Here is a 25440-nt window from a genome sequence, read left to right on the forward strand (position 1 = left end):
TAGTTCACAGGAATGTATATACTGCTTTACATTTCACACACATTCTTTTACTTAGTCCTTTAGATAATCTTCTGAGTGTGTAAGGTTAGTAAAACCCTGTTTTAAAAATGAAAATACTAAGGCTTAGGTAAATTACTCGCTATTAGGGGGAGAGCTGTGTATCTACTCCTGAGTATTTGAAATCTAGCTCTATTTAGGTGATTTTTATTATGTGAAATCAGTGCTTCCTTACCAGGCTCCAGTATTTGTCTTCCCAGAGCTTTTCTTCATACATTCCCAACTTTTTATTTTTATTATTATTTTTTGAGACACAGAGTCTTGCTCTGTCACCCAGGCTGGAGTGCAGTGGCGCGATCTCGGCTCACTGCAAGCTCCGCCTCCCGGGTTCACACCATTCTCCTGCCTCAGCCTCCCGAGTAGCTGGGACTACAGGCACTTGCCACCACGCCCAGCTAATTTTTTGTATTTTTAGTAGAGATGGGGTTTCACCGTGTTAGCCAGGATGGTCTCGATCTCCTGACCTCGTGATCTGCCTGCCTCGGCCTCCCAAAGTGCTGGGCTTACAGGCATGAGCCACTGCACCTGGCCATTACATTCCCAACTTTTTAGTACTACTGTAACATAAAGTTCAATGAAATTTGCTTGAAGGGAATTGCATGCATGATCCATGTTCTTTTATATTGGATTGCCAGTATATGAGCAAGAGGTTCTTACTATTTTCTTTTAGTGGCCTAGAGGTTTGAAAAATGAATAGGACAAGATTAGCTCAATCATAAAGGCTGTTGCAGTGGACAAAGTAGGAAGAAAAATCAATAGTTCCTTTAAAAACTGGTGCCCATAGCCAAGGGCTCACACCTGTAATCCCAGCACTTCAGGAGGCCGAGGCAGGCAAATCACTTGAGGCCAGGAGTTTGAGACCAGCCTGGCCAATGTGGTGAAACCTCATCTTTACTAAAAACACAAAAATTAGCCTGGCATGGTGGCACATGCCTGTAGTCCCAGCTACTCAGGAGGCTGAGGCAGCAGAATTGCTTGAACCCAGAAGGTGGAGATTGCAGTGAGCCAAGGTTGTGCCACTGCACTCCAGCCTGGGTGACAGAGCGAGACTCCGTCTCAGAAAAAAAAACTAGAAAAACGAGTGGCCACTGTTTCCTTTTTGAATATATATTCCATCAAAGGCATTTTCTTCCTGAATAGGCCAGTTCTGTCTGAGGCCATAGTTGTTCTTCATGTAGACCCTCTCTACTCTGACCTTCCTGAGCACTGGAGTGTGTTCTTCTCAGCATCCTGGTGAGCTGATACGGCCTGTCCTGTTAACAGCTCATTTTTTATAATAGACAAAAAGTAGAAACAACCCAAATGTCCATTACCCGATGAATGGATAAATAAAATATTGTATACAAGGGAATATTATTCAGCAGTAAAAATAAATGAAGTGCAGATATGTGTTAAAACATGGTTGAACACTGAAAACGTTATGCCAAGTGAAAGAAGCCAGTCACAAAGACTACGTATTATGGGATTCCATTTATTTATTTATTTATTTTTTGAAGACAGAGTCTAGCTCTGGTCACCCAGGCTGGAGTGCAGTGGTGTGATCCTGGCTCACTGCAACCTTCGCCTCCCAGTCTCAAGCAATTCTTCTGCCTCAGCCTCCCAAGTAGCCGGGATTACAGGTGCACACCACCACACCTGGCTAATTTTTGTATTTTAGTAGAGACAGAGTTTCACCATGTTGGCCAGGCTGGTCTTGAACTCCTGACCTCAAGTGATCCTCCCGGCTTGGCCTCCAAAAGTGCTGGGATTACAGGCGTGAGCCACCACGTCCGGCTGGATTCCATTTATATGAAATGTCCAGAATAGGCAAATCTATAGAGACAGAAAGTGGATTTGTGGTGGCCTAATGATGGAGAAGTTTGGGGAAGTGGGGGAGTGACTTCTAGTGGATAAAATGAAAATTGTTTTTCAACTTAACCGCTTTAACATAAGTTTTATATCAGTGCTTCAAGATTTTAGAGTAAAAGGATTGATAAATTCAACTAAAAGCACATGGCAAAAAATTAAAAAGGAAAAGAAATGGCATTTCAGATGTAGATTGGCTTTATCACATGCCCTAAACTGTTGTGTTTATGGTTTTCACACTTACCTTCTAACTGTGAGTTATTATTTATAGAGTGGGAGAAACAGGTTTAGTTGTATTCTCCATTCAACTGGCATGTTTAATTTGCGCCTTGACTGTTCTACAAAAGTACAAATGATGTCTCTTCTCTGCAATATCCTTAGCACTGCCACATACACATGCCCAGAGGATAAGAGTTAAAGTAGAGGAAAAAAGTGGAAGAACTTTCTGTAGGAGTAGGACAGAAGATTTCTGTGAGTGGTCCATTAGTCAGAATTCTTGCTATGGTCTTTTCCATACATAAGTATATTTAGCCCATGGGAGGAATTTGAGAGCCAATTAAGATGAAACCAGTAAACTAAGCTTTATTCACTACTGACAGACGGATGTATTCTTTCAATGCATGGTTTATTTTTTAAAGTGTATTGTGTTGTAAACTGGCTGGTAGAACTGTCATGTCTCTGGCAGTTTCATCTAGATTTTAAGTGCTTTCAGGCATTGCTTCCCAACTTTCCGCATGCTATGGTATGATATACATAGAAAATGCATGGCATGCTACGGTTAACTGGGGAGGATTTGGTCTTGTTTGTAGGGGACTTAGTGAAGAAATTTACTGCATTTTCTCTATGATAGATAACGTATTGTGAAATGAAATGCAGAAGCTTTTGGGAAGCTAGTTGTGGCAGCTGTGAAAGTGTGCCACTCAGAATCCCCTTCAAGAGAGTCTCCTGTGTAGAGCAGCTGGCTGAGAGCCTCCAGCTGCTGCACCTTCAGATGTGCTGCAGTGCTCAGGCTGAGGCCATACTTCCTTTGGGCCCCTTCCCACCAATGACCAGGCACAGTGGGGGGCACTAGAGTTGGGCTGTTCTTGCTTGATGGGAGGCTCCTCATACAGATAATGTTTGCTTAGGGACTTGGTATTGGCCCATCCGAGACTTTCTCATAACTGCGCTGCTGTGGGAGGTTCTTTGTACCTAACTACTCCTTTGCCTCTCTTCTTCCACCCTCAGACCCTGCTCAAGTTTCTCCTCACCTCCTTCTGCTTCCTCTGCCTGTATGCTGCCCAGGCATCTTCCCCAGCAAATTTCTGGTGTATCTAATTTGCTTCTCAGAGGATCTGAACTAATGCAATAATAGATAGTGAACTTGTATAAAACTCCCAGTTAAAACTCTTTTGTATTTTAAAATGGGAAACTTGAATTTGCTTCTGTGAGTGTAACTTTTGTATCTTAGGTTTTATGTTTGAGTGGCTATGTGCAATTCCTGATCAAGATTTTGTAAAGATGACTCTGTATTCTTGTTGTCACCATCAGTTAGAAACTTGACTTATTCATTAAATGGTAGCACATGGCAGAAGGAATTTGTTGCTCTTTGTCTGACAGAAACTCTTTTCTTACTGTTAACAGAATTAAAATGATTTCAGTCTCTTTAAATGGTATATCTTAGGTGCTGTTATTGTTACTTTCCTTTATTGCCAAATGCGATACTGAAAAGTTCTACACCGAAAAATTTCAAATCCTATGAAGAATTTTTCATATTAAATATTTCAAAATAATCATAAAACTTTTATACACACAGTAATAGGCCTATCATTAGTCTTACTGATTTTTGTTTCGCATTCAGATTAGTATATGGTTAACATTGGTAGTGAATCTCATTTCCACGCCGTACTTTCAAAACTGCATTTTTGCTTTGAATCTTTTTTAGTATAGGTTAATATATGCTCTTTATAAACTCTTGTGCCCCGTTCTCTTTCTTTCTGCCTAGACTTCTGTATTTGAAGGCCTAGTCCAAAACCAGACCGTACTCTGATACTTTTCTTTGTGTGACTCAACCTATGTTGAAATGATTTATTTGAGAAATGTTTACTGAATGCATATTCTTTACAAGGTTCTAGTTACACAAATAATGAACAAAAAGGGATAAGGTCTCCATCTTTGATAGCTTTTTTTGGTACAATATTGTGAATATATAGGATTAATAACTTAGTGCAGCTTCCTTTTTTTTATCTTTCTACAACACGTTTTAGCATTTGATTATACCTAAATATAATTAATGTGTATACATCCATACACACACTTGAATATTTTGTCAAAAGAATGAAAACTTCTTATAACCATGTTTTGAAGATCTTTTATGCCTCATAGAATCTCCCCGTGGCTCTTGTTTTCAACAAATGCCTGTGGATTGGTTAAGGTTCTACTGAATCTTAAGTATTATTTACAGCAGAGATGGGGCCAGGAGTAGAATATTCACTGGACAGATCCCAAGTCTGTAGTGGAAAACAGCTTGTTCATTATCCTCCGAATTTCCTTTGCCAGAAGAGTTGTAGGGAAGGAATGGGGTGGTCCTCCCATTGGTCTAACTTCTTGAGTGTAAGGCTTTGGTTCTCAACTTTGGCTATATGTTGAAGCCACTCTTGATTCCTAAGTCTAATCCCCAGGGTTTCTGATTTAATTGGTGTAGGGTGTGGCCAGGACCAAATAATTGTAATGTGCAGCCAAGATTGAGAACCACTGCCTTAGGAGATGACAACCCCCAGTCTCAGTTAAGAAATTAGCAGGCTTATTTTGCTTAACTCTAGGTAATATACGTACTGAGAAGGTCTGGGAACCATCCCAATAGTAATGAGGATCCATAGCTCCCTGATCTTTGTTTCAAAGGTCTATTCTATACGAAAAGATACCAGAGATCCTCAGAGAAATAGCTGTTTCTAGGACTGGAGCAGGGAAAGAACAAGATGTGCCTGGAATATCTTGCTGTGTCAGAAAGCAAAGAAATAATCAGAGATTATTGTCAGAAGAACATAAAAGTCTGAGGGAGTTATGACTGGTCAAATCTGGGATTTTTTTTTTCCCCCTGAGACAGAGCCTGGCTCTGTCCCTCAGGCTGGAGTGCATTGGCACAATCTCAGCTCACTGCAGCTTGGACCTCCTGGGCTCAAGCGACCCTTCCACCTCAGTCTCCCAAATAGCTGGGACTACAGGTGCGGACCATCACCCTGGCTAATTAAAAAAAAATTTTTCTTTTTTTGGAGAGATGAGGTCTCATTATGTTGCCCAGGCTGATCTGGAACTCTTGGGCTCAAGCAATCCTACCATGTTGGCCTCCCAAAGTGCTGGGATTACAGGTGTGAGCTACCACGCCAAATCTGGGAAAATTTGAGAATCAAAATAAGTAATTATAGTCATGGATTATAACTCATTGAATAAAGTAGGAATCCTTTAATCTGTACTCATACAGGTAAATAAATGAAAAAAATGAAAGTTTGATAAGAAATGGATTATTTATATAGTTTCAATTTGAGATCCCACAAAATACTTAATTAGAAAGAGAAAAGTAGGAACTTAGTAGTGGAGAAATATAGCAGACATCATGTGATCAAAGTAAAAATTATTAGTAATGGAACATATCAGAATTGCATGCCTAATAAGATACAATGAGAAAACATGATCACTTCTGTGATGTTCCTCTGAATCTAATTATGAGGAAACATCAGACAAACCCACACTGAGTGACGTTTCTTCAAATATCTGGCCTGTAATATGTTATACAAAGGTCATGGAAATCTAGACAAAACTTAGGAATTATTCCATATTGAAAAAGACTGAAAGAGATAGGACAACTAGATGCAATGCATGATCCTGAGTTGGATCCTTTTGCCAAAAAGGACGGTATTAGTATAATTGGCCAAACTTAAATGGAGTCTGAAGCTTAGCAGGTGGAGATGTATCAGAGTTCATTTCTTGATTTTGATGATTGTATTGTGGTTATGTAGGAGAATATTCTTCTTTGTAGGAACTATAAAGTATACAGAAATTTGGCAAGTTATTCTCGGGTGATTTAAGGAAAAAATATGTACTGTTCTTGCAACTTCTCTGTAAGATTGAGATTGTTTTAAAATTAAACACACATGCACACTAATCTAGGATAACTGTGATACATATGACTTCTTTGGAATTACACAGCTGTACATGGAGTCTGTCTTAGAACATGAATCTTCTCAAGGGAAATCCATATGAAGGTGCAACATAATTTATCTAGGAATAATATGTTTCTTGGAGTACATTTCCTAAATGACCAAACACTTTTAAGTGCTGAAATGCTTTTTAACTATTTTGTTATATGCTGTATACTTGTCTGCCTTTTAAGACAGAATGCACTGAATTTAGTTTAATCTCTTGGATGACTAATGGCTCCAATTAGGTAAATATTTATTACTGTATTCTGAAGTAATATCTAAGTCTAGATTCACTTTTAGCCTTTGAGGATTTTGCTTTGTTTTTGTTTTCTCTCTCAATGTCTGGTTTTCAGTTCTGCTGATGTCATAGTATGTATTTAATAGTTTGCCAGTTCTCTTCCTATTGTGTTATTTCTGATCTGCTGTAGTCTTAAAAACAAGATGTATGTTTTTCCTTTTTCAAAAAATGTTATGTTAGTAAAACTATAAGGGAAAAGGAAAAGTGGAAGAGACTTTATTATAGAAATGTTGTACTCATAGTACCCCTTTCAGATTAATTCAGGATTATGTCTAGGTTTCAAAGAGTTCTGAAATAGTGAAGAGTTCCTATACATAGAATGTGATACCTCTGTCATTTTACCAACTTCCTAGAATGCCAGTTGAAATTAGGTAATTTTAGAGAAAAACCACCCTGATTTTTGTTTTAATTTTAAATTTCAGAGCTCCAGAGATTATATTGGGGTTGCCATTTTGTGAAGCCATAGACATGTGGTCATTGGGATGTGTGATTGCAGAATTATTTCTTGGATGGCCGCTCTACCCAGGAGCCTTGGAGTATGATCAGGTAACAAATAATGATAATCTAATAGAATTGGTAGAAAGTAAAGAATAATAACAGACTTACAGGAACACATGGCTGCAGGTGTACAATACACTGGAAAGTCTTTTTAACATAAAGTGGCAGAATCTGGGATCTTGTAGAATTGATTTTGAAAACTGTTTTATAATGCTGAAGTAAGTTTTCATAAAGTTACAGCCTATAGAATCTCAAAACCAGTTTTGTAAAATTATTGGGAAAATTTTATACTGTAAACATATAAAAGGTTGGATCGTGTGTCCATTTAATTAATTGTGCTTTGCTTGGGTGACAAACTTTGATGTGTGAAACGTCAGCCCCTCCCAAGGCATAAAAGCTCCTAAAAGGCGTTAAAACTTTTGGTCTTAAACCAACTGCCATTATTGGTGTTTTAAATACCTCAGTAACTTGAACTCTTCTCAGTCTTTTTAGCTGTTTTGAGTGGTGCTGAAATTCTCTTTTAGCACTGTTTAATGATTCTCAGTAGAATTCAGCAAATTACCTTATTAAGCACACTTTTCATGGTAGTTTTCAGATACATTCATTAGCCTTTCTGTACTATTAAACAGTGTTGTGTGCTAGTAGTCTTAAATATTAATACCAAGATTATTTTTTGGAGAAACTGCCATCTTATTTATTATTCTTTGAGTATCTTTGAGATAATGTACTCAACTCATTCTAATAGAAAATGCTAGTCAAAATCAACAAAGTAGTTACATTAATTTTGTCATTCTGATTAGTGAATATTTTTATTTAGATGATATTTAACTTTCAAGCAAGAAAAATTAGAAAATAGAAGAATTTAAAGCACCTATTACATAATCATGATTATAGCCTTGTATTTTAGGGCTATTTTCTCTATCAAGAGGAAAAAGAGAGTTAATTAATTTAGGTGACTTAAATGTTCCTGAGATGACTCTGTCATTTAATACTGATTATTAGATTAGATGTTATCATTGACTTTAATCTCTTGTCATCATCCATGAACCTTCCCTTTTAGGTTAGGTTTTCCATATTCTCTACCTTCCCTCCTCCATGTTCAGAATTCCACTGGGTTTCTGTAAAATTTTCCATACATCCTGTCTTCTTTCAGCTTTCTACCCAATTACTAGCTTTGATACAGATGCAAGACTACCGTCAGTTGTGAACGAGTTAGTAATTGAATCAGAGTCCCATAATCCTTTAGCTGTTGGAATACTGAGGCACCAGTAAAATGCTAGAAATACACCCTTGGCTTTGTAGATTAGCCTATGGCATGCATACCGCCCTGGAGCAGGACACCCTCTAGTGGCAATTTCAAGTTGATTTGTTATTATACTCGATTAGGACTTCACAGTTCATCTTGGACAACTGATATTAGTATTGAAAAGGACCCCAGAGATTACCCAGTGACTGCCCCCTTTTTATTTTATAAAGGAGAAAACTGAGGCCCAGAAAAATGAATTCACTTGTCAAAAAGTCACAATAGTAATTTTAAAGACAAAGCCTTGACCAAAACTCAGTTTTTCTAAATTTTATAATGAATGTTTGTTTTTTTTTAAACTAAACTTGGAACAGGTATTATCTGATCCAGATTGACAATGTTTTCAGGATGTATATTACCAAAGGGATTAAAAAAAGTCATTGGCCCTTGGCATATAGCATCAATAGTCTCACAGTTCAGTGGGGTTTTTTTTTTGTTTTTGTTTGTTTGTTTGTTTTTCTTTTTTCTTTTGAGATGAAGTCTTGCTCTGTCGCCCAGGCTGGAGTGCAGTGGCGTGATCTCAGCTCACTGCAACATCCGCCTCCCGGATTCAAGCGATTCTTCTGCCTCAGCCTCCCGAGTAGCTGGGATTACAGGCTCACACCACCATGCCCGGCTAATTTTTGTATTTTTAGTAGAGATGGGGTTTCACCATGTTGGCCAGGCTGGTCTCGAACTCTTGACCTTGTGATTTGCCTGCCTCAGCCTCCCAAAGTGTTGGGATTACAGGCGTGAGCCACTGTGCCCCACCCACAGTTCAATGTTTTAAAATATTTTACAAAATACATGAATGCAAAGCAAATAAATTGTAGTGATTTTGTGGGCGTCTTTGTTTTGGCCCTAATCTGGGACTTTAAGCTCATTTTCAAGCATGGTATTTGTTATAAAGGCTTTGATAAATTTTGATAATTTTTTTTTTTTTCCCTATCAGTCTTAACTTGGTTTGGGACTTTCAAGTGCTTTTTTTTTTGCACTTGTTAAAATGTTCACATATGTTTTTCTTTTTTCTTTTTCTTTTTCTTTTTCTTTTTTGAGACAGGGTCTCACTCTGTCGCCCAGGCCTGAGTGCAGTGGTTCCATCTCGGCTCACTGCAACCTCCGCCTCATAGGTTCAAGCAATTTTTCCACCTCAGCCTCCTTAGTAGCTGGGACTACAGGTGTGTGCCACCATGCCTGGCTAATTTTTTATTTTTAGTAGAGATGGGGTTTCATCATATTGACCAGGCAGGTCTTAAACTCCTGATCTCAAATGATCCACCCGCCTTGGCCTCCCAAAGTGTTGGGAATACAGGTGTGAGCCACTGCGCCTGGCCACATATGTTTCTCAGAACAGCTTTAGTCTGTTTATTAATGTGTTTGACTTTCATAGATTTTCCCCATCTCGCTAGATTATGATCACCTAATGTTAGGATGTGAAAGGGCCACCAGTAGGGTATGTCTCTCTCTATTATCTGTTCCTTATTCCAGTAATCAGCTGCCTAGATATACTTGGACACCCCAACTGGGGAGTTGGCATTTTTTTTAGACAGGGTCTCAGTCTGTCATCTAGGCTGGAATGCAGTGGCATGATCATAGCTCACTGCAGTCTTGAACTACTGGGCTCGAGGAATCCTCCTACCTCAGGCTGTGCCCAGTAGCTGGGGATACAGGTGTGCACCAGCATGCCTGACTCATTTTTAATTTTTTGTAGAGATGGGGTCTCTTTCTCTATGTTGCCCAAGCTGGTCTCAAAGTCCTGGGCTTAAGCGATCCTCCCGCCTGGACCTCCAAACATGCTGGGATTACAGGTGTGAGCCACTGCACCTGGCCTGGCAGTTTTTTTCTAATTATTATTTTTTGCCTTACAGTGGCAGTGCAGTGGGCAATAGTAATATTAACTAATTAATGCTTACTGAGCTCTTTTATATACTAGGAACTGCTGTTAACACTTTATATTAACTCATTTAATGCTCGTAACAACCCTATGAAGTACACACTACTGTTGCCTCCATTTTATAGATGTAAACTAAAGAGTTCTTAACAGTATATCATATTCTTCTTTAGAGACAGAGTCTTTCTCTGTTGCCCTGGATGGAGTGCAGTGGCAGGATCATGGTTTACTGCAAACTTGAACTCGTGGGCTCAAGTGGTCCTCCTGCCTAGGCCTCCCAAAGTGTTGCAATAACAGGCACGAGCTACCGCGCCTGGCCAGATTATTATATTTTTAAAAGCCAAATTTGAGTCAGCAGGAAAAATATTCAAAGTATTTTAATTCTTCATTATAGGGTTTGTGTTCTAGCCCTTTAATCATATTTATCATGTCTTAAAACCTTTCCAATGCCATTTTCTCTTTGGATTTTAGATTCTGTAAGTAGACACTGACCGTGTTGAAAATTTATAATTTCATATTTTCTTGTATGTGCATTTTATTTCCGTTTATATAGACATCTATATTTAGTGTGTGTGGTTAGGGAAGATCCTACTCACCAATTGTTACAGTGCGTGAATCCCTTCCTGTCTTGATTGTAGATAAACTGTCTTATTAGTGTTCTATTTACAGGACTTATATTTACTAGGGACATATCAAAAGTATTCTAGGGAATTAAGGACTATTTTATGGATGGATGGATGGATGGTTGAATGGATGAATGGATGGATAGACGGATGGACAATAGTTGGTAAATGTTCATTATTTCTCCAAAATGTTTGTTGGAGTTTAGATAGAATGTTATCCAGAACAACTAAGAGTCTGACTTTATATTCAAATTATATTTGGTAATTTCAAGTCTTATGTAAGAAAAATGAAGTTCACTATTTCAACTGCAGAGAAAATAAATCTTTCAAGATTTCTATTTTTGTCAGGCTATTTAGCAAAGAGACCCACACAAGCTGGCCCAAATAAGGGGACATTTATTTATATGTGTGGATGTATTAGGCCATTTGCATTGCTATAAAGGAATACCTGAGTAATTTATAAAGAAAAGAGATTTAATTGGCTCACAGTTCTGCAGGCTGTACAAGCAGGGCTCCAGCATGTGCTTCTGGTGAGGGTCTTAGGTAGCTTACAATCATGGCAGAAGGGAAGGGGAGCAGGCATTTCACATGGTGAGAATAGGAGCAAGAGATGGGGGAGATGGGTACTACACACCTTGAAACAACCAGATCTTGAGAGAACTCACTGTTGGGGGGACAGCACCAAGCCATTCATGAGGTATCGGCCCCCATTACCCAAACACCTCCCACCAGGCCCTACCTCCAACACTGGGGATTATATTTCAACATGAGATTTGGAGGGGACAAACATTCAAACTATATCAGTGGACTATCACAAGGATCTAAGAATGGAACTATAATATGACTGGGATTTGTGAAGTATGGAATTGAAGGTGCTTTTCAAAGCAAGGCGACACTAGAGGAATTAACAGATGTTGGTAGAACTTCACTGGTACTGGACCATCAGTGTGACTTGGCTGTTCTTCAAGTGCCTTTGTCTATTCTGATCTGAGTTTCTGCTCACCTTACCTTTGATTAGGTTTCATGACCATAAAACTCCAGCTCTACCTAATAACCCTTTAGCTCATCCCCCAAGAGTCATTGGTATTTCTTAGTTCACATTTCTGACATAGTTAATCTGATTGACTTAGTTTTTTTCTAGTTGAGTTCATGAGGCCAGTTTAGAATTATGTGTCAGATTCCCATTCTTCATCCACTGGAGATGGAGGAAGGCAAATATATTTATATATTAGGGGTTCTAGATGGAACATTTTTCTCTTCAAAAGACTGGGCAGACAGTATGACAAGTAATAAACTCAGATTTTCACTGGCCACTTTTGTTTGTTTGTTTGTTTGTTTTTTGTTTTACAGAGCCATCTCAACTCCTGAGGTACATTAATTGCTCTATTCTCTTTGCTTTTTTAGCACTTTGTTTTCTTCTTCACAATGGCTTACTAGCTTAATTGCAGATTATATGCTTAAATATTTTTCTGTTCTACTGAATTGTGCTTTTGAAGATTGGCACCATATTTTATTTATCTACATGTCTTTATCATCTAGCAAATAATAGATGCTCTGTTTGTTGAAATTGAATTGTTGATGGCTTTTCTGTCTGATGCAGCATCTAGGCACCAAACTCTTAGTACTTTTTCCTTCCATTTTTCTGTTTCCTTAAAATAAGGAAGTTAGCTACTTAGTGGGTGGGAGGTGGGGAGAAAGAGCAGCACTTTAACTAAATGAAGCCAGTTTGTAATGTGGAAGTTTTCGTTGTCATTTTATATAAAATTGGGGATACAAATGTGGATAAAACAGACTGTTATTGGAAGGCACACAATCTAGTAGGGAAAACAGACATGTAAAAAATTGTAATATAGTTATAATAATTATAAATGCATGTTCTAGGTGTGATGATAGCACAGAGTAGAGTAATTACCACTGCTTGGCATCGTCAGGGATGGCTTTATAGAGGAGAAGATTCTTGAGCTGAGTCTTGAAGAAGGAATAGTAGAAGTTTGTCTTGTGGATTTGGTGAAAGGGGGAATATGTATGTTGGATAAGTAGAAGTTCGAGAACAATATAGGAAAGAGAAACTGGCCCATGTGGTTCGACATGGTGCCAGTTGGTGCCGAAGTACCAGGAGAATATAAAAGGGCAGGGAATATATATAGTTGGAGGGCCTGTTTGCTAGGGTTAGAGGTCTGGAATTGATCCTCTAGGTCAGGGGTGTCTAGCCTTTTGGCTTCCCTGGGCCACATTGGAAGAAGAAAAATTGTCTTGGGCCACACATAAAATACACTAAAATTAATGATAGCTGATGAGCTTTTAAAAAAAATCACAAAAAAATCTCATAATGTCTTAAGAAAGTTTACAAATTTGTATTGGACCTCATGCAGCCCCTGGGCCGGGGCTGCTGGTTGGACAAGCTTGCTCTAGGCAGTAAAGGGTTATTAAGTAATTTTACACAAGTGACTAACAGATGCACATTTTGCCAGAATGTTTGGCAGTAGTGTGAATAATGAATTGGGCGTGAGCGGTTAAGGACATTAGGAGAGACTGGAGGCAGGTAGAATAATCAGGAGGCTTGTGAAATTGTATAACTCAGAATTGAAGAGGATCTGAGGTAGGGATGGAGAGGAGGGGACAGTTGTGAAAAATGTTAATGAAGTAAAATTGTTAGGCTTTTGGATATTGGGGGAGCGTGATGAGGAAGAGGTACAGGGCATCAATTTCAGGTTTCTGATTTGAGTGGATGGTGTTGCTATTAACCATAGGAGGAAAATACATTAGGATTAGCAGATCTGGGGGCAAATCAGTTTAGGATATATTCAGTTGGAGATATAGAGTCCAGCCAGGTTGAAAGTTTCAATAAGCGGTTGGGTCTGGAGCTCCAGAGCTAGAGCCAAAGATTGAGGCGCAGATTTAGAGATAAAATTGTGGGCACTTAGGACTTTTAGAGGGAAAAAAGAAAGACAAGACTCTGGAAAGCAGTGTCATATAAAGAACAAACAGAGGAACACAGTTAAAGACTGTCAGGAAGTAGAAGAGACCCAGAAAAGCATGGCGTCGTGGAAATTGAGCGATTTTTATGTAAAATGGTAGTAGCCATTAGTATCAAAGTAAAATAAGGATTTATATGTGATTATTAAACATGTCTGTTACTAACAGGCCATTACTTATCTTAATACCATATCATGAGGGTGATGAGACTAAAATTCAGATTGCAGTGTGTTGAGGTGTGAATGGGAAGTGAAATAATATAGGCTACTATTTTAAGGGTAAGACGAGAGAGTTAAGTAGTTAAGGGAGGTTTACTTTTTTTTTAGGATAGAAGGTATTGAACATTTTTGTATTTGGTGGGGAGAGAGCTCAGAGGGAGGAAGAAATAGAAGATGCAGAAGAGGGTGGACTAATTGATGGAGCAGAGTCTTTGAGGTTAAAAAAAGATCTTTGCACTTATTCTCAAATACAGGTTAGGGGAGTCAAGTTTTAGTAAGAAGGAAGGATGGAAAAACAATTTTAGCCCCCAGAGATCTCTCTCTTTGCTAAGCCCCTGTTTATCCCCCGTGTTTCCCACTCATTAAGTGGGGGAATCAATATTTCAGGGCCTACTGTGTACCATGCACTTTCATGGGCTCTGGGGGTATGTAAGTAAACAAAAAAATTCTTCCGTTCATGGAACTTAGAGTCTCATGGAGAGGTAAGAAAATGGAAAGTAAATGCATAGAATATTAGATAATGAAAAGCGCAGTGGAGAAAAATATAGCCAGGAGGATGGTGGGTGAGTTACTGAGAAGGGCAGAGTTTGCCGTTATTTATTGATGGGTCATGGAAGGCCTGGCAATAAGGCAACATTTGAACCAAGAGCTGAAGGAAGCAAGAGAGCCATACAGATATCTAGGGGAAGAATGTTTCAAACAGAAATAGTAAGTTCAGAAGCCCTGAAGCTGGAGTTTTTTATTATCACCCTTGGGAGAGCCCATCAACTACCATGCCTCTTCCCCAAGAGACACAGCTGTGTATGTATCAGTGTCTCAAAAAAGTGTTTCCTCCAAACTCCCACCATAGTAATTCACCCAGTGTTTATCAATCTAAATCTCTTTTGAATCCATTCCTTCCCCTCTATTCCCATTCAGTCTCTCAGTTCAGACCCTCTTCATCTCTTCTCTGGCCTTATCCCCTCACCCATTGTCAGACATTTCTTTAAAATGTAAGCTGTCAATTTCTTGCTGAAATTTTTCCAGTGGTTTCCCATTATTACCTCCTGGCATATAATCCAAATTTCTTAATTTGCTGATAAAGCCCTTTACCTGCTAGTTCAATTTCATCTCTTACCATTCTCTGTTAGTGACCCTCTGTACTTCCAGTCTTTGAATGTGAGGTTATTCTCTCTTGATTTTCTATATTTACACATACTATAACCTTGGCATAGTTTTTCTCCCCACTCTTCCAGTGCAAACTCCTATTTGTCCTTTAACACCAAACTTGAGGACCACCTCTTCTAGAATTTTACCTGACCACAATTACTTTAGGTATGCCTTTTCTATCAAGCATGCATTTATTATGATACTTATAATTCCACATTATAATTTTTTCCATATATGTTTTCCACTAGACAGTGCATTTCTTGAGGGCATAGACTATGTATTTTCATACCTGACCTAACATATAGCCTAGTGTCTGACTTAAGTGTTCTGTCACATGAAAGAATAAACTATTCTGTTCTGTAAATTATTTTTCAGATTCGATACATTTCTCAGACTCAAGGTTTGCCAGGAGAACAGTTGTTAAATGTGGGTACTAAATCCACAAGATTTTTTTGCAAAGAAACAGATATGTCTCATTCTGGTTGGAGATTAAAGGTAATTCATTAAAAAATAGAATATTTAGAAGACTAGTTTTCTAAGATGCCTCATATGCATGGATAATACCTTCCATGTCTATTTACATTTTACTATATTTCTTCCTTTTTTTGAATTTTCATTTTTGGCCCTTCTTTATTTTATTTTATTTTTTTCAATTTTTTTAGTTTTTATTTTTTGAGATGGAGTTTCTCTCTCTCGCCCAGGCTGGAGTGCAGTGGCGCCATCTTGGCTCACTGCAACCTCCGCCTCCTGGGTTCAACCAATTCGCCTGCCTCAGCCTCCCAAGTAGCTGGGACTACAGGCTCGCACCACCATGCCCGGCTAATTTTTATATTTTTGGTAGAGGCAGGATTTCGCCATGTTGGCCAGGCTGGTCTTGAACTCCTGACCTCAAGAGAACTGCCCACCTCCGCCTCCCAACGTGCTAGGATTACAGGCGTGATCCACCATGCCTGGCCCCGTCCTTCTCTCTCTCTTTCTCTTTTTTTTTTTTTTGAGACAAAGTCTTGCTCTCTTGCCCAGGCTGGAGCGCAGTGGTGTAATCTCGGCTCACTGCAACCTCCACCTCCCAGGTTCAAGCGATTCTCCTGCCTTAGCCTCCCAAGTAGCTGGGATTACAGGTGCCTGCCACCATGCCTGGCTAATTTTTGTATTTTTAGTAGAGACAGGGTTTCACCATGTTGGCCAGGCTGGTCTTGAACTCCTGACCTTGTGATCCGCCTGCCTTGGCCTCCCAAAGTGCTGGGATTACAGGTGTGAGCCACTGTGCCCAGCCCCCTTCCTTCTTTAAGAAGAAAGCCCTCTTGGAATAACTTCACTAACTCTCTTAATTCAGCAACATAATTATTAATTCATCTTAAATTAAAAAAACTTTTATGTGTATAACTACATTTGTGTTGTGTGTTTATCTTCTCAGTTCTACATTATTACACTTTATAGGACAGGGAATGAATCTAACCACTTACTACATATCCCAAGTGTGCTAGGATCTTTGGAGGAATCAGTAAATCCTCAATAATTAACTTCATAAACAGTTATTATTATTGTTGTATTTTTTGAGACAGAGTCTTACTCTGTTGCAAGGCTGGAGTGCAGTGGTGCGATCTTGGCTCACTGCAACCTCTGCCTCCCAGGTTCAAGTGATTCTCCTGCCTCAGCCTCCCAAGTAGCTGGGACTACAGGCATGCGCCACCACACGCAGCTGATTTTTGTATTTTTAGTAGAGACGGGGTTTCACCATGTTGACCAGGATGGTCTCGATCTCTTGACCTCGTGATCCACCCGCCTTGGCCTCCCAAAGTGCTGGGATTACAAGTGTGAGCCGCCGTGCCCGGCCTAGTTATTTTCTTTATGGGGTTTGTTACATTTGTAATATTTTTCTTGGCCTAAACCAAGCGCTTCTCATTTTTTTTTTGCGAATACTTTAAAAAATACATTTTTGATAGTGTCTCTTTTGAAATTACTATTTGCCTTAGAATATTTAATATATTAGACTAAATGTGCCGGGATTAAAGAAATTTGTAATAATGTATTCTTTTTTCCCTTTGATATATGCAATAAGACATTGGAAGAGCATGAGGCAGAGACAGGAATGAAGTCTAAAGAAGCCAGAAAATACATTTTCAACAGTCTGGATGATATAGCGCATGTGAGTACCATAGCCACATTTGTTCATCTTATATGCTTAGATGGTAGACTTGAATGCCAAGGGGCCCAAAACATGTTACTCAGTTTTTAAATGGCTACGGAGTCCATGCTGTTTTTAAGTTTTTCAAATGAAACTGATTCTATTTTCAACCTTTCAGGAACTAAATTGCATTTGTCGTTATCAAAATTTTAATTTACCTATTCGTTCTTTAGTAAAAAAGTTTTTGCTTTGAAAGGAAAAATCCTAGCCAACAGATTTCCCTATATTTCATTAGAAATGGATATTTGTTTAATTTTTAAAAACTTCTTTTATGCTTTGAATCCTATTTGGTACCTCAACACATTTTGAGGATTTGTTAATATTAATTGTTCTTCTTTGTTAAGATAATTGTAGTTCCCTCTCCTCTCCTGTGTTGTGATTTTTGTTTTATTTTTTAACTGTGGAATTTATACTACTCTCTGTGATTTATTTTTACTTGATGGCTTGAAATTTTGATTTCTTAGGTGAACACAGTGATGGATTTGGAAGGAAGTGATCTTTTGGCTGAGAAAGCTGATAGAAGAGAATTTGTTAGTCTGTTGAAGAAAATGTTGCTGATTGATGCAGATTTAAGAATTACTCCAGCTGAGACCCTGAACCATCCTTTTGTTAATATGAAACATCTTCTAGATTTCCCTCATAGCAACCAGTATGTTACTTTAAGATCTTTTAAAGTGGTTCTAAAAAAAAATAAGTCTGTAGAAAATGACTGCATCAGAGAAATTACTTTTCTTCATTAAATACAAGTAACCTGAGTCAAAAGAGGCTAAGCTAACTTGACCAAGTTCACATACACCAGTAAGTGTCAGGGAACTAGAACCCAAGTCTGAATTGCAGTCCAGTGTTCCTTCTCCAAAATGCGATACTAAAAATAAGACTGAGTGGTTTTGTTTTTATTATACATGACTTTCTTACCTTAATAACCAGGCATATATAAAAGGAAATGCTAACAGTTTTCTCTTTCAAGTCACATTTCAGTTTTCCTACACTGTAGGTTCTATCATATTTTGAGTCGTGCAACTTCCATTTTACATTTTTTTTCCCCCACAACTTTTGCTTTCCTTTTTCCTCTTTTTCTCCTGCATTTTGAAGAAAAAGAGGTTTTTCATGGGTCAGTAGATCATAGGTCAGTAGGGAAGAATATATACTAAAATTCCAAAGGCCTTAAATATTACAAATTCTTTGTGTTTTGTTTGTTTGTTTGTTTTGGAGACAGGGTCTTGCTCTGTCAGTTGCCCAGGCTGGAGTGCAGTGGCACAATCTTTGCTCACTACAAACTCCGCCTCACAGGCTCAAGTGCTCCTCCCACCACCTCAGCCTCCTGAGTAGCTGGGACTACAGGCATACGCCACCATGCCTGGCAAATTTTTCGTAGAGATGGGGTTTCACCATGTCACCCAGGTTGGTCTTGAACTTCTGGGCTCAAGTGATCCACCCACCTTGGCCTCCCAAAGTGCTGGGACTACAGGTGTGTGCCACTGCACCTGGCCAAATCTTACAAATTCTTTGAACCTCAGACATATTTTGGGAGATGAAGGGAGTAAATTTAAGTGACTTAAAATAGATTCCTTCAGTATTTAAAAAGACAAAATGAAGAAGGCATAGGAATGAATCCAATATTTATCATTGTGAATTGTTCTTAAAAATTACATTTTTCTACAGCCCAGTTACATTTTCCCCTCAAACACTTAAAATGTCCTAATGTTTTTCATATACGGTCACTTTGAAAGTAACATGATAGCAACTCTTTGGTACTGTTAATTTAGTGGTGTGGAGATCTCGAAATTTCGGAAAAAGTTTTTCGTGTAGGGTATCGTAAAATTATTGCATGCTAACCAAAAAATGCTTACTGTGATTTTACTGTTTTAAGAAAAATATTGCAGAATATATACTTTGACTTGCTCTGAAACTTAATCTTTTCTGGTAAGATTTCCTGTTAGAAATACTATTGGAAATAAGCAGATTAAGTGCAAATTAGGATTTTTTTCTTTTAGGAATAATTTTTTTATTTTGTCAATGTACCTCAATTTAAAACTAAGCTTTTAAAATAATACTGTAATACCTTCACTTTTTCTTTTACAGTGTAAAGTCCTGTTTTCATATTATGGATATTTGTAAGTCCCACCTAAATTCATGTGACACAAATAATCACAACAAAACTTCACTTTTAAGACCAGTTGCTTCAAGCAGTACTGCTACACTGACTGCAAATTTTACTAAAATCGGAACATTAAGAAGTCAGGTAAGAATGTGTAGTAATTAATAACTTAGGGTCTTTTTTTAATGATTGCTCATTTTACTTTTGATATATACAGAAGTTTGGTGTCAGTTGTTAGAATGTACAGTGCTGTGAGGTCTTACTATACCTGTTTTTACCAAATCTCTTAAAATTTCAAGGTAATAATTGGAACATATCTACTCAGATTCACTTTTTTCCATTCCTCTCTTCATTCTCTCAATACCTTTCACCTGCCCTTCTATGCCACAACTCTACCAAAAGTAGAGGTCAGTAGAATCGGTTTTTAAATTTTAATTTCGGCAGCTTGTTTTTGTTCTCATTTTCTGGACACATTTTAATAGTAGAATTATGATCTTAAGAAATGTGTTTGAATTCTATTTATACAGCGTGTGTATTTCATTTAGAAGACTGCTCTTTATAATGTGCTCTGTATAATGTGCTCGTTGTTTCAGGCATTGACCACATCTGCTCATTCAGTTGTGCACCATGGAATACCTCTGCAGGCAGGAACTGCTCAGTTTGGTTGTGGTGATGCTTTTCAGCAGACATTGATTATCTGTCCCCCAGCTATTCAAGGTATTATTTTATTTAAATTTTGCTTTGAATCTAGGCATGCTTTATTTTAAAATAAGTTTAGGAATCTGTTCATTAAATAATTGTATAATTTTTGCTGCATTTAGTGCTACATTTGAATTTAATTTAAGCTGTTCAGGCCAAGTGTGGTGTTTCACGCCTGTAATCCCAGCACTTTGGGAGGCTGAGATAGGCGGATCACTTGAGGCCAGGAGTTTGAGACCAGCCTGGCCAACATGGTGAAACCTCAGCTTTCCTAAAAATACAAAAAATTAGCTGGGTATGGTGGTGCGTGCCTGTAGTCCCAGCTACTCGGGAGGCTGAAGCTGGGAAATGGAGGTTGAAGCTGGAAAGTGGAGGTTGCAGAGAGCCGAGATTGCGCCACTGCGCTCTAGCCTGGGCGACAGAGTGAGACTCTTTCTCAAAAAAAAAAAAAAATTTAAGCTGTTCAATAAGCCTTCAGACCAGTGACACTCATTTCTTGACTGGAACTCCGTTACAGTCATCACTAACAAAATGGGTCATATGATAACTGTATTTCCTGTAGAGTCTAGCATGATAAAATACCTTAATAGGAATGAATGAACTTGGGAAGCTACAGGTTGGCCTATACTGGGTATCACTGTTTTAGACATTTATCTACCAATACTAAACATAAAAGTGACTGAGAGCTCAGTTATTTAAAATTTTGGTCAAAAGAGTTTTGTCCCAAAATATTATAGTCTTTATTGATAGCTTAGGTAATAAATAATGGATTGATTTCAATTACATTAATGTCCCTTCATTAAATAAAAATAGCCAATTAAATCCTCAAGCGGAATGGGTGACAGAATACCTTTGAAGAAGCTATACATTCTTTTTTTTTTTTTTGAGACAGAGTTTCGCTCTTGTTGCCCAGGCAGGAGTGCAATGGCACGATCTCGGCTCACTGCAACCTGCAACCTCCGCCTCCTGGGTTCACGCAATTCTGCCTTAGCCTCCTGAGTAGCTGGGAAGCTGGGATTACAGGCATGCGCCACCACGCCTGGCTAATTTTGTATTTTTAGTAGAGACGGGGTTTTTCCATGTTGGTCTTGAACTCCTGACCTCAGGTGATCCACCTGCCTCGGCCTCCCAAAGTGCTGGGATTACAGACGTGAGCCACCGTACCTGGCTGGCTATACATTCTTAAACTAGGAAATCTCTTAGTGGTTTCTAGAGAATCATAGCAGCAAACCTCACTACTGGAATAACTGGACTAAAACCCTACTTCCTAAGTCCTTTCCTGGGATTTTGTCCTTGCTAAGCTTTAACATCTAGTTAATGCAAGAGGTCAATTACAGATGGGGCCCTAAACCAACATGTCCAACTTAGTGGTGATACTGTAAAGAGTAAATGAAAACAGTTGGTGCTGAGTCAGGATACGTGGAATCTAATTCTGTTTCTCCTGTTTGCTGTATCATTTTAGACTAGCCTGTTTACTTATTTCAGCCTTAGTAGAAGGAAGTAGCCTGAATAGATAATATATTGGCCATTTCTAACTCTAATATATTTTGATTCTGAAGGATTATTTGATTTTGTGTGTGTGTGTGTGTGTGTGTGTGTGTCTTTTTTTGAGATAGTGTCTTGCTCTGTTGCCCAGGCTAGAGTGTGGTAGCACGATCTTGGCTCACTGCACCTCCACCTCCTGAGTTCAGGTGATTCTCATGCCTCAGCCTCCCAAGTAGCTGGGGTTACAGGTATGCACCACCACGCCTGGCTAATTTTTGTATTTTTAGTATGTACAGGGTTTCACCATGTTGGCCAGGCTGGTCTCGAACTCCTGACCTCAAGTGATCTGCCTGCCTCAGCCTCTCATAGTGCTAGGATTACAGTCATTAGCCGCTGCGCCCAGCCTCTGATTTTTTAATTTTAAGCATTCAAGCAACTCTAAAACTTTTTTTATTTTAATATTTACCTCAGTACCAAATAAAGTACCAAGAATATGTTTGTTGACTTGATTTGCTGGTAATAAGAGATGTGAAAACAGGTCAGATCTTTAGTTACTGTTGTTCTATCGGGGTAGCTTTATTTTCATTGTTTTTATATATTGGATTTTCAAGTAATGTATCATTGGGAGAAGGATTTATATCATAGAAAGTATAATAAAAGGGCAACTTAGATGGTTGATTCTGAAGGTGAAATTGTGGCCCAGTGGCCACAGTGGTGGTCTGTGAGTATCTGTAACAGTGACATTTTTATTACTTTCTGGTAATAAAAATGCCCACATCATTGTAGTGTTAGGAATAATAGATGCTAACAATATAATGCTGTTGTGTTTTTCAGTTTTTTCCCCCAAGTGTTTATTATAGGAATTTCAAACATATAGAAAAATTGAAAGAATAATATGTTTTCTACCCTAGATTCAACAGGTGTTACTATTTTACCATATTTGCATGATCAATCTACCTACCTACCTACAGTGCACATACATGTACTATTTGAAATTAAATGGTAGATTTTATGACACTACTTCGAAATACTTCAGCATGCAAGATTGCTGTTTAAAATTTTTTTAAATCAGTTATCACTTGTGTTATCTTGACAAATGCATTTTCACTTAAATTTATAATCTGTACTAACAAGTAGGTTATTTGGTTCTAGTAATCTCTCCCATGTACCAAAATCAGTTTGAGGGTCACCACTTATACTGTGGTATATTTCACGAAGATTTGGAATAGCAGGTTTTTTTTCAGAGCCTAGCTTCTTTGGCAAAAACTTAAAGAGACTTTGGAGACACATTTCTAAACAGCATTGAGCATAATTCTTAAAACATTTCAATGAGGTTAGAAAAATCTTTTATCTTTTTATATGGCTTATAATTGATGAAAAGTTAGAAACCTTTCTGTACATAAAGTAACAACTATATCAGTGGTTTATAATATGGGATAATCGAAGGAAAAGAATTACTGTCACAGACTCATTAACCCACTAAATGTCATGAACAGCACTTTTGAATTAGAATTACTAGTGAGAAGAAGCACAATATGTTTTAGCTTTTATAACAGGTGCAGTTGCAGCAACAGGCCAGGCAGGCTCTGTAAGTATGTTGTTTCTCTTCTTAGTAGAGTGTCTGCCTTAGAAATGAAAGCACTCCCTCTACAGTCTTAGTATCTAACGGGTAGATGTTATATAGAAATTGTAATGTAGAAAATTTCAGCGTTGGGCTTCTTGCCCCTCCCCTTCATTTACCCGTTCCCTTCAGAATGTGTCAATCCATTTACAAGAAACATTTTAAAATAATTATTGGGCAGCTATTTGAGATAGTAATTATGGTACCATTGTGGTTTGTATTTTAAAATAAACTTTATCCCTTTGACTTAAAAATTTTACTTTGGAGCTATCATGTTTAATGCATTTAATATATTTTAGATATTATAATATGTAGGTATAGGTATATAAATACTATATCCATAAGACTGTGCTTATTTTAAAAAGTCAGTTTATTTTTAAAAATCAGCTAAGCTTTTATTTAACATCTGAGTGTTTTATATATTAAACAAGCTTTTAAAATTATTTAGTGACCTGAAAAGTTAGGTATTCATCCCCTCTAGATGACAACTACTATATTAGAGTAAAATATATTCCAGCAAAATTCTCTTCTGTTATACTAAAATAATATTCATAAGCTTTTTATGCCTTGTCTTCCAAGTATTAAAGCAAATATAATCAAAGATAAAGTTTCAGCTAACCTAATAACTAATTATACAAAAATTAAGATCTTATCCCACTGTTGAATCTGATCAAAAATTAGATCTCCTGTGGAGAGGGTATATAGGAGAATTCTTCTCATCTTAAGGCATTGCTTGTGGAGAGAATTTACAGACAATGAGATTTTTGTTCAGATTTGGAAATTTGCTCTCTCTGTTCATCCTTGTCAAAGTGAAGAGATTTTTTTTTTTCTTGAAGAGATTGTCTATATATTGCAATATATCTACACTGCCTGGGTGTGCTTATATTCCATGTCTTGGAGAATTGGATGATCAAGACAGGCTTTTTAGCAGGAGTAAGAAGATTTTTATTAAACTTGACTCATACCTGGCTCTTTAGGTGGAGCACAGAGAGTAGAATACCCTGGTATGGTAGTAAGGTAACAGTCTCAGTGAAGAAAATAAACAAGCTGAAATGGACATTCTCTTTAGGATTAACACTTACATCTGTGAAATAGAAAATTTGAGGTTGTTTTACAATAGAGAAAGAAAACAATTGTAGTATTTTTCTCTTATGCCTGAAGAGAAACACTCAACATCACATTTATCCCCAAATTGATTATATTATATTTAAATAATTTGCAAGCCCATGTTGAAAGTAACTGCTGCAATAAACTGGAATTATGAAGTGCTGAAATGATTTTCATTAATGTACTTTCTGATCTTCGGGGATGTCCCTAAAATCTTGTCAAAACTTTAAGTTGGAATGTGATACTACTTTGCTCTCTCAGAGTTCAATATTATAAGACTTAATATTTGCAAGGTGCTTTGCAGTGAATCAAACAGCTATATTAACATTATAGTAACATTAACAGGATTAACATGTCTGGTAATCCTGCTTTCTAATTTTCCTAGTGGGCAAGCAAAATGGTAGCATGTTTGTTCTGGAGTTCCAGCTCTCTGCTAAGAATACTAGTCAATTAAGCCACATTGCGGAAACCTTAGTTTTATCATCAAATTGGTAAATAGGTTAGTTTTGCCTTTCCCTTGGAGGTTGAAATGAGTGTGCCATCCCGGAATTTTCATCCATTATGTGAACCATTATGTCCATTAAATTATGAAGTTATGATGTATTTCTGTTTTGGTGACAGGAGCATAAGATTCTATCACAGTTTTAAAGAAGAAGATAACTAAGCATAGCTAAAAGTTTGTATGAAAAGAAGAACCTTCACCTGCTAGGTTGTCAGCATACTAAGCCAGATTCTTCTTTCCATGTTCTTTATCATGGTGACTGAACTATTTAAAAAGGAAAATAAAGCTTCAATAGCAAACTTCGGAGATGAGAAGTTTCAAGAAAATTAAATCGTTCAACTTTGTAGTATGCATTTTGAAATAGAAAGGGAAGCTTTATGATAATTTTTGGAATGATGTGTATCACAAAGTAGACAAGAAGTACCTCATTTTGCTACTAGATTGCTCTGTTAGTGTTATGAAAATTTTATGCAGAGTATGGTATCATAACTCCACAATCAGGGCTGGGTGTGGTGGCTCATGCCTGTGATACCAGAAATTTGGGAGGCCGAGGTAGGAGGATCTCTTGAGCCCAGGAGTGCAAGACCAGCCTGGGCAACATAGACCCTGTCTCTACCAAAAATTAAAGAGATTAGCTGGGCATGGTATATGCCTGTGGTCCCAGCTGCTCAAGAGGTTGAGGTGGGAGGATCCACTTGAGTCCAGGAGGTTGAGGCCACAGTATGGAT

At 37.9% G+C, this 25440-nt stretch overlaps 1 protein-coding gene across 4 annotated transcripts in view; it reads left to right on the top strand.

The window, feature by feature from the left end:
* HIPK3 (homeodomain interacting protein kinase 3) overlaps positions 1-25440 on the top strand; it is a 99970-nt gene that overhangs the window by 64648 nt on the left and 9882 nt on the right. For all 4 annotated transcript variants that reach the window (XM_034932379.3, XM_034932381.3, XM_008955865.4 and 1 more), the window contains exons 3-8: positions 6801-6924; positions 15391-15510; positions 17075-17161; positions 17665-17849; positions 19283-19442; positions 19892-20015. In XM_034932379.3, the coding sequence (XP_034788270.3) occupies positions 6801-6924; positions 15391-15510; positions 17075-17161; positions 17665-17849; positions 19283-19442; positions 19892-20015 (800 nt within the window). The remainder of the gene's footprint in view (positions 1-6800; positions 6925-15390; positions 15511-17074; positions 17162-17664; positions 17850-19282; positions 19443-19891; positions 20016-25440) is intronic.

This window comes from Pan paniscus, chromosome 9, assembly GCF_029289425.2.
Source record: "Pan paniscus chromosome 9, NHGRI_mPanPan1-v2.0_pri, whole genome shotgun sequence".
NCBI lineage: Eukaryota > Metazoa > Chordata > Mammalia > Primates > Hominidae > Pan > Pan paniscus.